At 38.8% G+C, this 16,811-nt stretch overlaps 1 protein-coding gene across 1 annotated transcript in view; it reads left to right on the forward strand.

The window, feature by feature from the left end:
* The window catches only part of LOC140235625 (xylosyl- and glucuronyltransferase LARGE1-like), a 31,173-nt gene extending 14,687 nt beyond the window's left edge, over positions 1-16,486 (forward strand). Inside the window, exons 11-19 of the mRNA XM_072315632.1 lie at positions 2,355-2,546; positions 3,475-3,573; positions 6,813-6,900; positions 7,742-7,866; positions 9,963-10,118; positions 11,834-12,013; positions 13,219-13,343; positions 14,891-14,989; positions 16,369-16,486. Coding sequence (XP_072171733.1) covers positions 2,355-2,546; positions 3,475-3,573; positions 6,813-6,900; positions 7,742-7,866; positions 9,963-10,118; positions 11,834-12,013; positions 13,219-13,343; positions 14,891-14,989; positions 16,369-16,459 — 1,155 coding nt within the window. The 3' untranslated portion in view covers positions 16,460-16,486. The remainder of the gene's footprint in view (positions 1-2,354; positions 2,547-3,474; positions 3,574-6,812; positions 6,901-7,741; positions 7,867-9,962; positions 10,119-11,833; positions 12,014-13,218; positions 13,344-14,890; positions 14,990-16,368) is intronic.
* Positions 16,487-16,811: the final 325 nt, after the last annotated feature.

The following is a 16,811-nucleotide window of genomic DNA, read 5'->3' on the forward strand; positions in this document are numbered from 1 at the left end:
GCATGGTCCCGGTGTTTTAGTCAAATGCGTACGCGGGCGCACGGCGCAAGTTTCCCATAGAGACCTATGCTATCGACTCCTCTTTGGCGCATATGCTCTGGCCCACTGTAGTCAGTGGTCCGATCACAGTTCGGCTCATGATTCGGCTGAGGGGGATGACAGCTTTAGCAAACTTCTTTTATGATGTCATAATAAGAAGCACATATACACGCACCCTGGCATTACTACAGACTGCGTGATGCGCAGAGAAGACAACGAAGGCAACGTTACTTAGCAACACCTACGCACTTTACTCTTGATGACAGCTCAACTTCGGCAATCTTCGTATCAATGCTAACGGTAATCGGTAGTATCATCAACAGCGCCCTCTACTATACCGGGACTATGCACCTTTAATAGTGTCTTGCACCCCACCGGCTCATTTACTTTTGCCTCTCTGTGAAGTGGCAAGTCTCTGCATCTAATGAGTTACTGTGTTCAAAGCATACAGTCAAACCTGACTGTTAGTGGCCACCCAAGGGAGACAGAAAAACTGGCCCTTTTAGACAGGTGGCCACTGTACACAGAGCCTTTAAAGGGGGAATCCAGTCCAAAAATTAGTTAGTCTGATTAAAAAAAAGAGTAAAATCTTACGAGTTCAACGGTAAAAATTTGACTGAAATCTGATGACAAATAGGGAAATTATGACATTTTGAAGTTTTGCTAATTTCTGCAGAACAGTTCTTGTACAGTGGATATGAATATGCCAGTGAGTGAGCTGACCATGTCATAACCTCATAATTTTCCATCGATGGTGTGCAAAAAATGACGAAGATTTAATGTTTCTGTCATTAAAGTCTGAAACATGATGTTATTCCTGGTAGAATAACTTCAGAATAGTGATCAATTAGATATATCAGGATTTGAGGCATGGGCATATCATTGCATTTGAATAAAAAACCGGAAATTTCAAAATTTTACGCACAAACTATATGGCAAGTTGTAAGGGTATGACATGCTCACTTTCCATTTGCATATTCATATTGACCGTTCAAGAACTGTTTCTTCAAAAACTAGCAAAACTTCAAAATGTCGTAACTTATTTTTCATCTGATTTCGATCAAAATTGTACTGTTGAACTCGTAATATTTTACTCTTTCTTTATCAGACTAACTTATGATTGGACTGGATTTCCCCTTTTAACATGGCTTTTGTCTCAGAGGATTTTTATTTTTATACTGTACCCCCGCCAAACGAAGTTTGAAGGGGGTATATAGGAATCAGCGGGCAGTCGGTCGGGTGGTTGGTCCGTTGCAAATCTTGCGTCGCGAACTACTTCCTCAGTTTTCAACCGATTCCCATAAAACTTGGCACAGATGTGTGCCTTGGGTTGTAGATGTGCAAGACGTATTTTTTGACAGTACCCAAAAGTACGTTGCCATGGTAACGGCATATTATGGGCAAAAATGGGTACAAATCTTGCGTCGCGAACTCCTCCCACAGTTTTTGATCAATTTTTATGAAATCAGGTACAGATGTTCATCTGAATATGTTAATGTGCAAGACACATATTTCCGCAGTGGCAAAAAGTGCGTTGCCATGGTAACGGCATGTTATTGGTAAAATATAGGGCAAAATGCTTCATGGCAAAACTGCTTCATCAGTGTTCTTCCAATTCTCATGGAATTCATATTGAATGTTTGTCTGAGGATATAGGTCAGCATGACACATTTCTTGACAGTGACAAAAAGTATGTTGCCATGGTAACAGCTCACATTATGAGCCAAAATGATGGAAAATTTTGTGTTGCAAACTACTTCCTCAGTTTTTGCCCAATTTCCATGAAACTTGGTACAGATGTGTGCCTTTGGTTGTAGATGTGCAAGACGCATTTTTCGACAGTACCCGAAAGTACATTGCCATGGTAACGGCATATTAATGGCAGAAGATCAAGGAAAGATCTTGCGGATTTAACTACTTCCTCAGTTTTTTGACCAAAGCTTATGAAATGTTGTTTGGCGGGGGTATAACCAGTCGCTGTAGCGACATTTCTAGTTTTTTATTGGCTGTACTGTAAAAGTGGATATTTTCGCGCGACTAATTTTTTTGCGCTCGGCGGGGTAAGAAGAGTTTCACGTGTTTTTAATTCTGCGGAATCAAGACATCAACTACTGGAACATACGGCAAGCAAAAATATTCGCGCGCTTTATTTTCACGCTAGTTTTGGGTTGCACAAATTCGTGAAAATTTCCACTTTTACAGTATATGGCAGGTGGTTGGTATAAATAGGTGGCCACTATAAAGGGAGGTTTGACTGTACAGTATATTTTCGAGAATGGATGGATGATGAGCTATGAATATCTTTAACCCTACAGCTCTGCTACAACGAGGTTACCGACCTCAAGGCCATCCACTGGAACTCTCCCAAGAAACTGCGGGTGAAGAACAAGCATGTGGAGTTCTTTCGCAACCTCTACCTCACGTTCCTAGAGTACGATGGCAACCTGCTCCGGAGAGAATTGTTTGGGTGCAGCCAGGGCAAGTCAAATAACACACTGAGAGAAAAGGTAATTAGGCTAATTAGGTAATGACGTTAATTACAGTGTAGGTACAGTAGTCAAGGAAACACTATTTCAAGTAGGTTTGCATGAGAATATTGTGTATCCAGCTGAATGAATAAAGAAATGTTCCCAGTCACTCAGCTGTTTTGAGAGGCCTCTCTAAACTTGTTTCAAGACCATTGTCTAAAGTGTATAGAGAATATCAGAAAATGAAAATTCTGCTTGTAAAGATGTGCTCCATTCATGCAAACATGATTGTGGCACCTTGGGACATGGTCAAAGAGATGCCAACTGTTACTTTATTGGCAGTATTTTGCACTGTATTTGTTTGTTTGTTTGTTTGTTTTTGTTGCCAAAAAATACTACAGATCTCATGGAAAGTACTGTTTTTCTCAAACTGCAGTGCTAAACGTGTCTTTTGCCGGAAAGGTATAACACTTTTTTCCACCAAAAATAAGTCTTTTCAGCCCTCAAAATATTACAATGCTTTTACAAGATGGGCATCCCTGCTGTCAGTGTGTGTGTGTTTAACATATAAAAGCAGACCAATGAATTTTCAGTGCACAAATGAATTCTTCAAAGATTGCAGCTACAGGTCCAAAGAGAAGACAAGAGTTAACTTGTGTACTTGTGCATACAATCCCCCCCCCCCCAAATAAATGAATAAGAAAAAGAAAGAAAAGAAAGTAGAAGAGGAAGAAGAAGAAGAAAAGACTTTGTATGGAGCTAACAGCATGCCTTGAGTCATGTACAGCAGACTCTAGGCTGTTGAAGAGTTTCTTTACTCCCAACCAGTTAATTTTCAGGAAAAGCATTTAAAATATCGCATGCTAGTAGCTTTGCTGCAATTTAATATCATCCATTATTATGTTCATTTGAATACCTGATGTGGAAATCAATTTTGTTTTTTGTTGCCGTCCTTTGTTTGTTTCAGCTAAGTAGTCTTGACGAGGATGACCAGTGCTACGAGTTCAGAAGAGAGCAATTACTAATGCACAGGACACACCTTTACTACCTGGACTACGTCAAACCGGTAAGTCGAAAAATACCGATTTGAGCTCCGCCCGCTGTCGCTTAGAGACCATTGCTAGGACTAGCCTAATTCCTGGCATGTTGCATTTTCATTTTTATGCAGTGTGCGAATTGCTTGTGAAAAGCTTCTTTTCAAGTGTCATGGTTGAAGTTATTGATAGCAGTCAGTTTGGTTTGTCAGTAGTATTTCAGTGCCACCACAGCAGAAGCTTGCAGAATGAAAGTAATTCCACAGTCAAGTGAAATTTGGCACACACTTTGGTTTGGAGGTATTGGCAAAGCAAGAACACGTTTCTTGAGAGGGGCAGAAAGTGGCTTGCCACAGCAACAACAAACTGCAAACCAAGAAAAAAAGAAATTAGGGAAAAATATTAATAAAACTGCTTCTTAAATTTCATCACTTTGAGTACCAACTCTCACAAAGCAATACATAGTGGCAGGTTTATTATTCACCTTCATTGCGAATTTCAGCAATTATTATAGTCATTATTATTAGTATTAGCTGTACAGTGGTGGTAGTAGTAGTAGCAGTAGTGGTAGTAGTAGTAATTGTGGTAGTATGGTAGTAGTAATAGGAGGAGTACAGTGTAGTTACAGTTAGTAGTTTTACTGCTAGCAGGAGTTTGAAGTAGTAGTAGTAGTAGTAGTAGTAGTAGTAGTAGTAGTAGTAGTAGTAGTAGTAGTAGTAGTAGTAGTAGTAGTAGTAGTAGTAGTAGTAGTAGTAGTAGTAGTAGTAGTAGTAGTAGTAGTAGTAGTAGTAGTAGTAGTAGTAGTAGTAGTTGTTGTGGTAATTATACATAGTATTTGAAGTAGAGGTGGGCTATAGAGGGTCAATATTTGGTCACATTTTCAGAACATGCTCATCACACCTTAGTTTGATGACTTTGTGCCTACTGACACCATTTTTAAAAAAAAGAACGGAAAAAATTCGAAATCCAGGGTGCCCCGGCCAAAATCGTTAAAAATCCAAGATGGCCGCCGTTTCGGCTTAAAAAAGACATTTTTTGCTATAACTCGGCTATTTTTTGGTTAATTGTGATGGTTTTGGTGTCTAACCCCATGTTTTAGGGGTCAAGGAAGTGGATTATAATAATAATTTTAGTGTAAAACCAGATCTTCCACATGATACTAACCTTTTTCCCATATTTAAGATTAGATTTTCCTTGTCCTTTACCCCTACCCCAACCGCCATTTTTTGCACTTTTTTCTGTATTTTTTTTCAAGTCGTGTTGACTGCCATACTCTTAATATCAAGTTCTAGCTATCAATCTGGTGTTTTCTACCAATAATACAGCAAGAAATATACAAATAACTTACGTAATGCGTGTATGTGTCATGCAGGTACCGGTATGTGGCTGGTGCATTCAGGATGCATGGTCACTGTGAAGCCAGCTGTGGCTAAACTTTATGGTATCTGCTTTATTAGCATTTGGTCTTTAGACGTGTAGTCATACACTGTATTGTACAGTTCTACTGTAACTTTCAGTCACAGAGAGTGAGATGATGACTCTACCATTATGATGCTATAGATGTGAGGAACATACATTGTACACAACATTTGTTTGTCATAGAACTGGTTGGATAATCAGTCAAATGCTATCAAATTTCCCATGAAACGCGAGGACTCTTGCTTTATAAAAGTACAGCAATATACCATACATGGTAGGGAAAAGCAGCCATGAGAAATAAGGGACCAAGTGGTGATGGAGAAACACAAAAACTAGGCTAAAAGATGAAAAAATGACTGAGTTATGGTAAAAAATGTGTTTTCTTGGCAAGACGGCAGATAAAATGTACATCGTCCAGTCAAGTACCTTTATGCAGGACAATTGGCATAACAAATATAGAAGCTTATTCAAGTCATTTTACAAAATTGTACACCTACAGTAGAATTGTACACTTTGACTATTGTTAAAGTTTAATGACCAAATGTCAATGGGCACCATAAAGCAGATACAGTATTAGCACTGGCTGCACAGTTACCATGCATCCTGAATGTACCAGCCACATACATACCGATATCTGCATGACACATACACATATAACGTAAGTTATTTGTATATTTCTTGTTGTATCGTTAGTAGAAAATACCAGATCGATAGCTAGAACTTGTTATTAAGAGTATGGTAGATAACATGACTTTAAAAAAATACAGAAAAAAGTGCAAAAATGGCGGGTGGGGTAGGGGTTAAAGGACAAGGAAAATTTAACCCTAAATATGGGAAAAAGGTTGGTATCATGCAGAAGATCTGGTTTTACACTAAAATCATCATTATATTCCATTTCCTTGACCCCTAAAACATGGGGTTAGACACCAAAACTATCACAATTGACCAAAAAATAGCCAAGTTATAGCCAAAAATGTTTTTTAAAGCTGAAACGGCGGCCATCTTGGATTTTTAACGATTTCGGCCGGGGCACCCTGGATTTCGCATTTTTTTCGTTCTTTTTTTCAAAAATGGTGTCAGTAGGCACAAAGTCATCAAACGAAGGTGTGATGAGCATGTTCTGAAAATGTCACCCTCTATAGCCCACCTCTATTTGAAGTAATCAGTAGAAGTGGTAATATAAGCCATAGTAGTAACATATAATTGCAGTAGTAGCAGTGTTAATGTTTGTTATAGTGTTCATGGCAGTGACAAATTAGTGGTAGTAGAAGTAGTAGTAGTATAAGTAGTAGTGGTGGTTGTGGTAATTATACATATTAGTTGAAGTAATCAGTAGAAGTAGTAATATAAGCCATAAAAGTAGTAGCGGTAACATGTAATTGCAGTAGTAATGGTGCTAAATGTTTGTTATAGCGCTCATGGCAATGACAAAATTAGTGGTAGCAGAAGTAGAAGTAATAGTAGTAGTAGTAGTAGTAGTAGTAGTTGTAGTAGTAGTAGTAGTAGTAGTAGTAGTAGTAGTAGTAGTGGTAGTAGTGGTAGTAGTAGTAGTAGTGGTAGTAGTAGTAGTAGTAGTAGTAGTGGTAGTAGTAGTATTAAAGATGATTGAAGCTAATTACAGGAATCTTAGTAGGATTCAAGTACATCATTCAAGACTTCCAGCAGACAGTGAATTTCTTTACCAGCTCTGTTTCTGCTGAACATCATCCCTCGCATTCCCTCGCATCAACCGCCTGAAAAGGTGGACAATGGATCACCTTCCATAACTTGCATCACCCTCTACTTGATGTCTTTGTACCTCTAATTACCTCTCATTCAAGTACCTCATCTTGCTCTTCTTGGTTTCCTGCAGAAAATCACTGACACTGATGTGACTCTGGTGGCCCAGCTCTCCATGGACCGACTTCAGATGCTGGAGGCCATTTGCAAACACTGGGAAGGTAAGTGACACCGTAGCTACACATAATTTACACCTTACATTGTTATTACATCTAACAAACCCTAACCCTAGTGGTCACTAGTTACACCTTCATTACACTTTAATTATACCTTCACTACACTTTAATTACACCATAATTACACTTTAATTACACCTTAGTTACACCAAGGAACCCTAACTCTAGCCTTAGTTACACCTTAATTGCACTTTATCCTGTTGAGTACAAGTCCCAAGTATACTCTGGCAAGCGTCTATGGGAAATGCGTGCTGTAGCAAAATCAAACCGTCCTCAATGGGTTAATTATACATTAGTTTTGCCTTAGTTACATCTATAACAGTAGACATGAGAAGCTAGGGCTAGCTGGTAGCTTTCGCGCAGCTTTCACCCGGGAATGCAACATGTTTTCATTGATAAATCTGCACAGCATTCCTGATTGACCTTTATATCTAAATCATCTTTTCTCCCTTTCCTGTGAAACTGCACGTCCTAACTCTCTCCGATTTCAATTACTTTTGATTGGGTTAGGATGGTCCAATTTGAACTGAACAAGTTATATATTATTTCTTAAGCCTAGAGCCTACTTTTTGTAAACTATGTAGAAAAGAATAAATTTCTTTTGTCTACTTTTTGTGCATTTTGAGCTGGGTGGTCAAAAAATATAAACATGCATTTTCTCTCTCACTCTATCAAGCTCTCCTTAGACTGTGCTTGTTGTGTGTAGTCCTCATATGTGATTGCTTTTCATACTCGTTTGTCACTTTACCTCTCATGAAGATTCTTCTGGGATTGAAAGCTTAGGCTCCTTTTGACTCTATTTTTAAAAATCTCTCTCTCTTGCTAGGCCCAATAAGTCTCGCACTGTACATGTCTGATGCCGAGGCCCAGCAGTTCCTGCGCTACGCTCTCAGCTCAGAGGTTCTGATGGCGAGGAAGAACATTGGATACCACGTCGTCTACAAGGATGGGGTGAGACTCGCCACTTTTGGCTTCTTTGATGTCTGAAATGATGGCACTCCTTTTATAAGATCTTTTATATACCACTAATATTTTCCTATTTATGACAAATTTAGTGTTTTCTTTTCATTTTTCTTTTTTTTTATTGTTTTCTTTCATTAGTTGGACCAATGTTAAATGGGTTATAGATGAGTGCATCAAATGTAATTTTTCTTCATTTTAAAAATCATTAAGAAAGTTCAAAGAAGAGTATCTTTTATACGTGTACTGTTTATTAAATTTCCTACCTGTAGTTTTGTTGTTGTTTTTTTTTTTTTTACTTTCTTTCTGTTTCCATTCTTTGTTTTATGAGGTGGCTTGAGCAGACCTTTTTTTTTTCCCCTGCTTGACTCAGTTTTATCCATGATCATCATGTGCAAACTGGTATTGAAACTGTCATCGTCTGTTTTTATCCCCTTTTTCTTTTGTGATAAAACACTTGACACCCATTGAGGGAGTTGTATTTTTCCCAAGAGATTACATGTTCCCGAAGTGCGCAGGTAAAAATATAATCCCGAGGGACTATTATACAGATATTGACTTACCAGAGGTGGAATATAACATTTGAGATCCTCGCGGGAAGTTATATTTTTGTCGAGGATTATTATATTTTTCCGAAGCGCGTAGCGCTGAGGAAAAATATAGTATTCCGAGACAAAAATATAACTTCCCAAGGGAAATTAAATGTTATATTCCTATCGAAGGAAAAAGTCAATATCTGTTATATTATATGACCTACAGTACAAGAAATAAACTGCTGTATAGGCCCTAAAGCAAAACGACTAGGTCTAGAAACACTACTCCTTTGCATGAACGCGCGTACCGCATGACAACAGTGCGCTAGTGCCAGTGGTATTCAATCGAGCCACAAGTAACCTTTCGATACGTAGATCTAACTCCGATGGCTTTCACGTAGGCCTACCGGGAATTCGTTCTTCCGTGGAGTACGACCGTTGCCTGTTTATCACAAAGTAATTTCTAGAACAGTCGTTAATCAATCGTACGTAGGGCCTAGTTTCGTAGCGGTAGAGCCAGATTTTGTAATGAGAGATGTAAAAATTGTAGAAGACTAGACCAAATGCCGCTTTTGGTCTGGGTAAAGCAAGCTTGTTGACATAACATTTGTTTGTGGTGATGTATGAGAATGTGAACTTTCTGATAATGTAGGGCCTAAAATCTCTTCTGCCTGCGGTCACTGGTACAAGAGCTGTTTAGACTACGGACCTGGCCCTGGTCCAGGTCCTGCGCTAGTACAAGTAGCATAAAAACTTACTCAGTTCAGGCTCTGGTAATGTAATGGGAAATCCTTTGGCTTTCCTGTCATGACTGTCTAACATTGATTGGAGTAGAAGCTATCAGGACAACAATTCTTTCTCTCTCACAAGCGAAGGGCAGCTGCTCATCAAAGCTGCCATGCCAGTTTGACGAAAACAAATCAGTTGCAATTTCGTAATTCGCGCTTGCAGTGTTCTAGCGTGTGTCAGTGTGATGCTCTACCGCTAGCGCATTCTGTAAACGTAAGTGGTATGGTGCGTGTGGTCGGTCGACCGGTCACGATTACATTCGTAAGTATGTGTGTGTGTGTGCAAAGCGTCTCTGTGTATGTTGCGCGCATCATAACAATTGATTTTTGATTACGTCATCCCTCCAGATATAACGCCATTTGTTTAACGTAGTCGCTGTTATATTCCATGATTGTACGTAATTTACGTCATGTTATGAAATATAACGCTTCTCATCCTTGTGAACATGGTCACGTGACAGCATTTTGACCAATCACACATTGGTATCTATATAGGTCATATAATATTGAGTGTTATATTATTTACTACAATGATAGACAAGGCAAAATATGTTATAATGTATGGACTACATAAATACACATTTTAGTCTATCCCCGTCCGCAGCCGATCAAAGTCTTGAATGATATTACCTGACATCACATCACTGCTCACAGTGTAACAATTTGATCCTTGCTGCGTTAGTCATGTGACTCATTTTGACCAATCATTACCATTGTTATGTTGACCATATAATATGTCTGTAACCTGTATTCCTTTGTCTCCCAGCAATTTTATCCTGTGAACTATTTGCGGAACACAGCAATGAGCCAGGTTCAGACGCCATACCTGTTTCTCAGCGACATCGACTTCCTCCCGATGTACGGTCTCTATGACTACCTGAGGAAGGCTATTAGCATGCTGGACATGGCAGGGTCCAACAAGGTGAGAATTTCTATTCTAAAGAGCTGGCATGGTAATAAAAGAATGCAGAGTGCTTATTTGTACCTATTTTGTGACAGAAATTGAGCCAAAAAAATTTAGAGTTCCATCACAAAATATTTCAAGTGCCACTTCTAAATATTTCCAGTGATATATCCCTTGTTACATAACAACAAATATTCTTGAATATGTATCTACAAAAAAAATCCCATATTTTCCTTTTTCTTTCCAGTGTAAATGTACAAATACATTGTATCTTAACCCTAATCAGGCTGGGCTTTTTTGGCTATGCTATATCTGAGGGGGGGGGGGGGGGGGGGGGCGGATTCCGCCCCCCTTCAGATCTCGCCTATGGAACGCGCGATCGCGCCGAAGATCGGCACATGCGACGCCCGCGACGTATTCTATCAAAATGTATGGTTGCTTTCTCCAAAAAATTTTTCTTATATTTTATATTAATTAATTTAATATTGTAATTTATGCATAAAATCAGTTTTGGGCTCTAAATCACTTATTCATGCTCCAATTAAGCTAATTTCTTTTTAAAAATGTTTCTTGTATCATTCTTCTGAGACATAGGAAAAAAAAAAAATCTGTATCGAAATTAATTTCTTATGTATTTTATTGTTTTTTTTTGAATTTCTTATGTATTTCTTTGTTTTTTGACCTTTTGTTTTTGTTTGTTTTTTGGCCAAAGCTTGTCACAGACATTTTTCAAAGCATTATTGTGCTAAAATAAATTAATTTCGGCCATTCTAAGTGAAGATATGAATTTTTATGTGAATTAATTGAAAGAACACAATTTGCATTGGATTTGTACACAAAATCACGTTTTGGAGCAATTTTGGGGTTGACAAATTTTTTTCGAACGGGTGTCGCGTCAAAACGGTACGCGCGGGCGCAATAATTTGGGTCTCAAAAGTTGCACGATACTTGAAAGAAAAAAGTCATGAAACATGAAGCGGGAGCTTATCGCGTTGCGAAGATATTGCGCGAAACGTTGAGGGGGGCGGATTCTGCCCCCCCCCCCCCCCCAGCCTGATTAGGGTTAAATCAACAAGAATGATGTTAACTTATTTTGCAATCTAGCTCTCAAAATAAGTTTGTAGGTTTACGGAGGTCTTACAGAGATGACCCTGTATTGTAATCCTTCTCATTCACAAAAAATCTGTGCAGAGATGAAATTTGGGAGTGGCACTGGATGCGTTAGACTTATTTCACACTTCTGAGCTGTGTGTAGCAAGTAAAAAAAAAAAAAAAAAAAAAGAAGCAAAACAAGTCAACAACATCAACTTTAACCCCCAAATACAGATAATTTCAGATAATCTGCTAAAGACTGCTCTTTGCAACCAGTACCAACACAGAATAAAGATTCAAATTCTTGAAATTCTTCCATTGAGATGTTTTCATTGCAACTGGTTGACAAATTGCCTTACATCGACGCAATGTAGGGCAATTTGTCAATCAGTTGCAACAGAATAAAGACGTTGTCATTCATTTCTATGAATTTTACTCCTAACCTTTACAAACAGGCATACCATTGTGTCTTTATTCAGTTTGACAGAACTGCAGATATCTTTGTTGAAAATTTTAGTTTTACTTCTCAGAGCAAACTTTTGGGTAGAAAGGATTAATTAATGTAAGATATATTTTGCTCATTGCGATGGAACGTATTGAGTCGACCTCTGACCCCACATATCATCACTTCCTGCCTGCAGGCCTTGGTGGTGCCGGCGTTTGAGACCCTGCGGTACCGCCTCACCTTCCCCAAGTCCAAGGCAGACCTCCTCCACATGCTGGACATGGGCACCCTGTTCACCTTCCGCTACCACGTCTGGCAGAAGGGACACGCCCCCACAAACTTTGCCCGCTGGAGGACGGCCACCACACCCTACCAGGTACCTGAGAGGCGACTTGAATCGCCTATGATCTTTCGCTTCTGCTCTTGTCTTTGTCCATGCAAAGGTTGGACATTGTCACCCATTCATACCATCTTTGAGTGCGTTTGATCGCTCTCCTATAATGTAACCTATCTTACCATACCTGCGCCAGAGGAGCACTTGAACACTCCTAAAAGGTACCATACCGTACTATACCATTCCAAAATTGGGCCATCTCCTGATGTGCTCCAAAAGCGTACCATAACCTTACCAGATGTTGGCATTGAGGGCATAGTGAAAAGTGATATGTTTATATTTCATCTGTTACTGTATCTTTCCCCATCACCAACATAGTGAAAAGTGATATGTTTATATTTCATCTGTTACTGTATCTTTCCCCATCACCAACATAGTGAAAAGTGATATGTTTATATTTCATCTGTTACTGTATCTTTCCCCATCACCAACATAGTGAAAAGTGATATGTTTATATTTCATCTGTTACTATGTCTTTCCCCATCACCAACATAGTGAAAAGTGATATGTTTATATTTCATCTGTTTGTATCTTTCCCCATCACCAACATAGTGAAAAGTGATATGTTTATATTTCATCTGTTACTGTATCTTTCCCCATCACCAACATAGTGAAAAGTGATATGTTTATATTTCATCTGTTACTATGTCTTTCCCCATCACCAACATAGTGAAAAGTGATATGTTTATATTTCATCTGTTTGTATCTTTCCCCATCACCAACATAGTGAAAAGTGATATGTTTATATTTCATCTGTTACTGTATCTTTCCCCATCACCAACATAGTGAAAAGTGATATGTTTATATTTCATCTGTTACTGTATCTTTTCCCATCACCAACATAGTGAAAAGTGATATGTTTATATTTCATCTGTTACTGTATCTTTCCCCATCACCAACATAGTGAAAAGTGATATGTTTATATTTCATCTGTTACTGTATCTTTTCCCATCACCAACATAGTGAAAAGTGATATGTTTATATTTCATCTGTTACTGTATCTTTTCCCATTACTAACATAGTGAAAAGTGTTATGTTTATATTTCATCTGTTACTGTATCTTTCCCCATCACCAACATAGTGAAAAGTGATATGTTTATATTTCATCTGTTACTGTATCTTTCCCCATCACCAACATAGTGAAAAGTGATATGTTTCACCCATGACTGTCAATCTCTCTTTTTTAGGTACAATGGGAGCCGGACTTTGAGCCGTACGTTGTGGTCAAGAAGGACTGTCCAAAGTATGACCAGAGGTTTTTAGGCTTTGGCTGGAATAAAGTGTCCCAAATCATGGAACTTGATGCTCAAAGGTGAAAATTCTTTCATTTTTATTTCAATCCCTGCGATACCTTTCAAATTGAATGCATGCATGCTCCACATAGTACTTAGTTTGAATTGATTTTTTTTTTCCTCATTAAAAAATAAAATGCATATACAGTTAAACTCGCATAAGTCGATCTTTTCGGGACTGAGCAAAACACATCGACTTAGGCGATTTTCGACTTGTGCGTAAGTCAAAAAAATCGACTTAACAACAGTTAAACCACACGTACATTATGTATAAATGTACATGTATGTTGTCTACTCTGGAGCCGAGAGCTGGAGAGGTGGCGTGCTGCAGCACGGGTCGCCCGGCAGGGCCGTGGCTAACTTTGCATGGACAGTGCATTAGTATTGGCACAGGTCCGATTACTTTACACCCTTGTTAAACCTTGGGGAAGTGAATATGAACGATATTTGAGCAGTGATCAGTGATTGATTCCAGTTTACCATACTGTGGCTTGAAATGCGCGTAGAGGTGTAATTCTGATTTACCCGAGCCCGTAACTTTCCCCCTACTTTCCACTTTGAAAACTCAGCAGCTTCATCCATCCACTGCACAGCGCAGACTGCAAACATACACAGACTATACACAGCCCAGTCGCTGTACGCACAACTATTACACAGCCCAGTCGCTGTACGTACGTAGCGCTAGCGTGACAGGGCTGGACCAGCGGACCTCCAAACATGAAGAGAGTTCAACAATCGCATGCGATCGCTTTGAATTTTGATACTTTAGATCATTTTTTGTCACCTGTCTGGTCGGGCTAGTTCTTATGTAAACAAAAACTGGCGTCTTGTGATTTTGACAGTGATTTATTGCACAATAAAATCTTATTTGACTTAGGCACAGTGAATTTAATGGTTTTTCCGTGAAAGTGTTCTTGGAATTTCATCGACTTAGGCGAGTATTCGACTTACAAAATTCGACTTGTGAGTGAATTAATACACGTAAGTCAATGGGGAAAAATCGGGACTTTTTAAAATCGACTTGCGCGATTATTTGACATATGCGATGTCGACTTAGGCGAGTTTAACTGTAATTGAGCTTAATCTGAAATGGAACCAAGAATAATTTCATCATGCTAGTGTATCCCGCATTACGTAATGATATCAAGTAGTATTGTGCCATGTGCAATAACATAAAGTTCAACTGAGTAATATGTGTATATTCATATGTGACAAAATATTAACATATCATAATTATGCGTTTTGAAAATATGAACATATTATAGTTATCATTTTCACTGAAATCACCATGACCGATTCAATATGTCTTGGTAACTTTCAGTTTTCGGTTGATGCATGTGTAATTGATTGCTGATAGGAGAAAAGGCTGGTATTTAGGTGCAATATTCATTTATCCTGCACATAGTTTTGAAAATGCATGTTATGAATATCTTTACCGTAGAAGCATGAAAGTGTGTACAACTGCCTTGGTTAGTGGCTCTGCAAACTACACGTTTTACATGTTTTACATGCTTGAAATGCAAAACAAAATGCAAACTTTCCACCTCTATCTCTTCTTGTCTTTCAGCTATGATTTTATTGTGCTTCCCAACGCCTTCATAATCCACATGCCCCACACTCCCAGCTTCGACATTGCCAAGTTTCGCACCAGCCAGCAATACCGAACGTGAGTATGGGGATTGGATTAAAGTCAGTGTGCAATATTTTATGATTACTGGTGTGGCCCAGGGAGTGGCCATATGTCACCCTGCATCACAAAACCAACAAAAAGTCGCCAGACTTTAGTTAAGGGCTGATTCTGAGTTAAGGGCTGATTCTTAAAGAGCGAACTCTAAGCTTTAAAATGATTTATAACTCAACTCAAATGGACTCTCCTAACCTATCTAAATATTGGAAAGCACACACTCTGGAAAAGTGTGAACTGAGAAAAGAGGCTCTGAAGTACAAGGTCTATTCAAGCTTTTAATCTTTTCCAAGCCATGTTACCTGTGTGATGAACAGAATGTAAACAGAATGTGCAATGGATTTTCAAGAAATAAAATGAGGCCTCTAAGACATACCTGACCATACTAATCTACCAAAAAAGGGTTGTAGAAAACTGCTGAAAACCCACTCTCCCATTCAAGTTATGATCCCAAACTCAAGAATAATATAGAAGAAGAGTAGCTCTTTCAGAAAATATGGAAAACACAAAAATTGACTCGGTTTACCCATTTCACCTTTTGTGAGTCCTCACGTAAAATCAACAGTGTTTGCAGCATTACCAACAATCCAGCAGCTAGGAAGCGATGCACATCTGTTTCCTGTTTCAGTTTTATTGTGCGCCAGGCACATTAGTGTGTGAACAATATACATGGTCTGGCATTATCATATTGTTGCTGGGGCAACAAGACCTCGTATCTACAAAATTTTAAAAGTTCAGGAGAGTAAAAAACAAACAAACAAACAAAACATGGCAGCCAAAGCACTATATCAAATGGGATAGCCTTTCCTTTGACATGCCATGGTGGCTTCATTTTTTGGGTAAGACAGCTAGGATTTGGACAGGACATCACTTCACTGATTATTTGACCATTAATCCTAAAAAGTCATTTTCACCAAAATTTCAAATCTGAAATCTTGTCGCCCCAGCAGGTGCCAGCGATATGCTGATTTCTTCATCTGCCATTTTAAATTTCTCCCATGGAAAACATTTCTGAGAGTGTTCGTCCAATGACCTTTACTGCTCATACATGTGGAAGTACAAACTGCCTTTAATATTGCAGTGTATTTTGGAGACGTAAAATGTCTTAGATTTGAATCCGGTGCAGGGAGTGTTTTCTTAGCTTCAGTGATAGAAGTGCATGTGAGAGGAAAATGAAATTCTAAAGTATACGGCAACCATATTGCATTTGTAGATGAAATGTTATTAATAAAGCTCTCATATCCCTAGTGTAACACTGAAGCGTCCAAAGTAAAGAGTTTTGCATGAAAATGAAAAAAAAAAACCAACTATTTCAGCCTCAATGGGTATTCATCGCTCTGATCGTTTTTCTTTTCTGAAAGGTGCCTGCAAATCCTAAAAGAGGAATTCCAGCGTGATATGTCCAAGAAATATGGCTTTGCTGCCCTCAAATATGTCGCCGTGGAAACGTGATGAGAATTCTACCAGGAGCACCCGCACATTTCTTCTTGCAATATCTTTCAGTCCCTTCCGTGGGGATCTGTAAATGTCGGAACAAACACCGCCCGGATTCCACCAAAAAAAAGGGATACCATGATACAGATGCCTAAACTCTGAGGGACTGCAAATTATTTTACAAGGCCACTTTTCAGCTGATGGGCCATGATGTATCCTTAAATGAAACTGACTGATATGAGGCTGTATCCATGGCAATGTGCTCATGCCACACCTGTTCGTAATGGGAGGAGTATAACAGCGTCAACATCTTTGCAATTTGGTTTGTCTTCTTCTTGCAATTTTGTGTGAGGAATGGGTCTGCATATTA

Source organism: Diadema setosum, chromosome 12 (genome assembly GCF_964275005.1).
Source record: "Diadema setosum chromosome 12, eeDiaSeto1, whole genome shotgun sequence".
NCBI classification, from domain to species: Eukaryota; Metazoa; Echinodermata; class Echinoidea; order Diadematoida; family Diadematidae; genus Diadema; species Diadema setosum.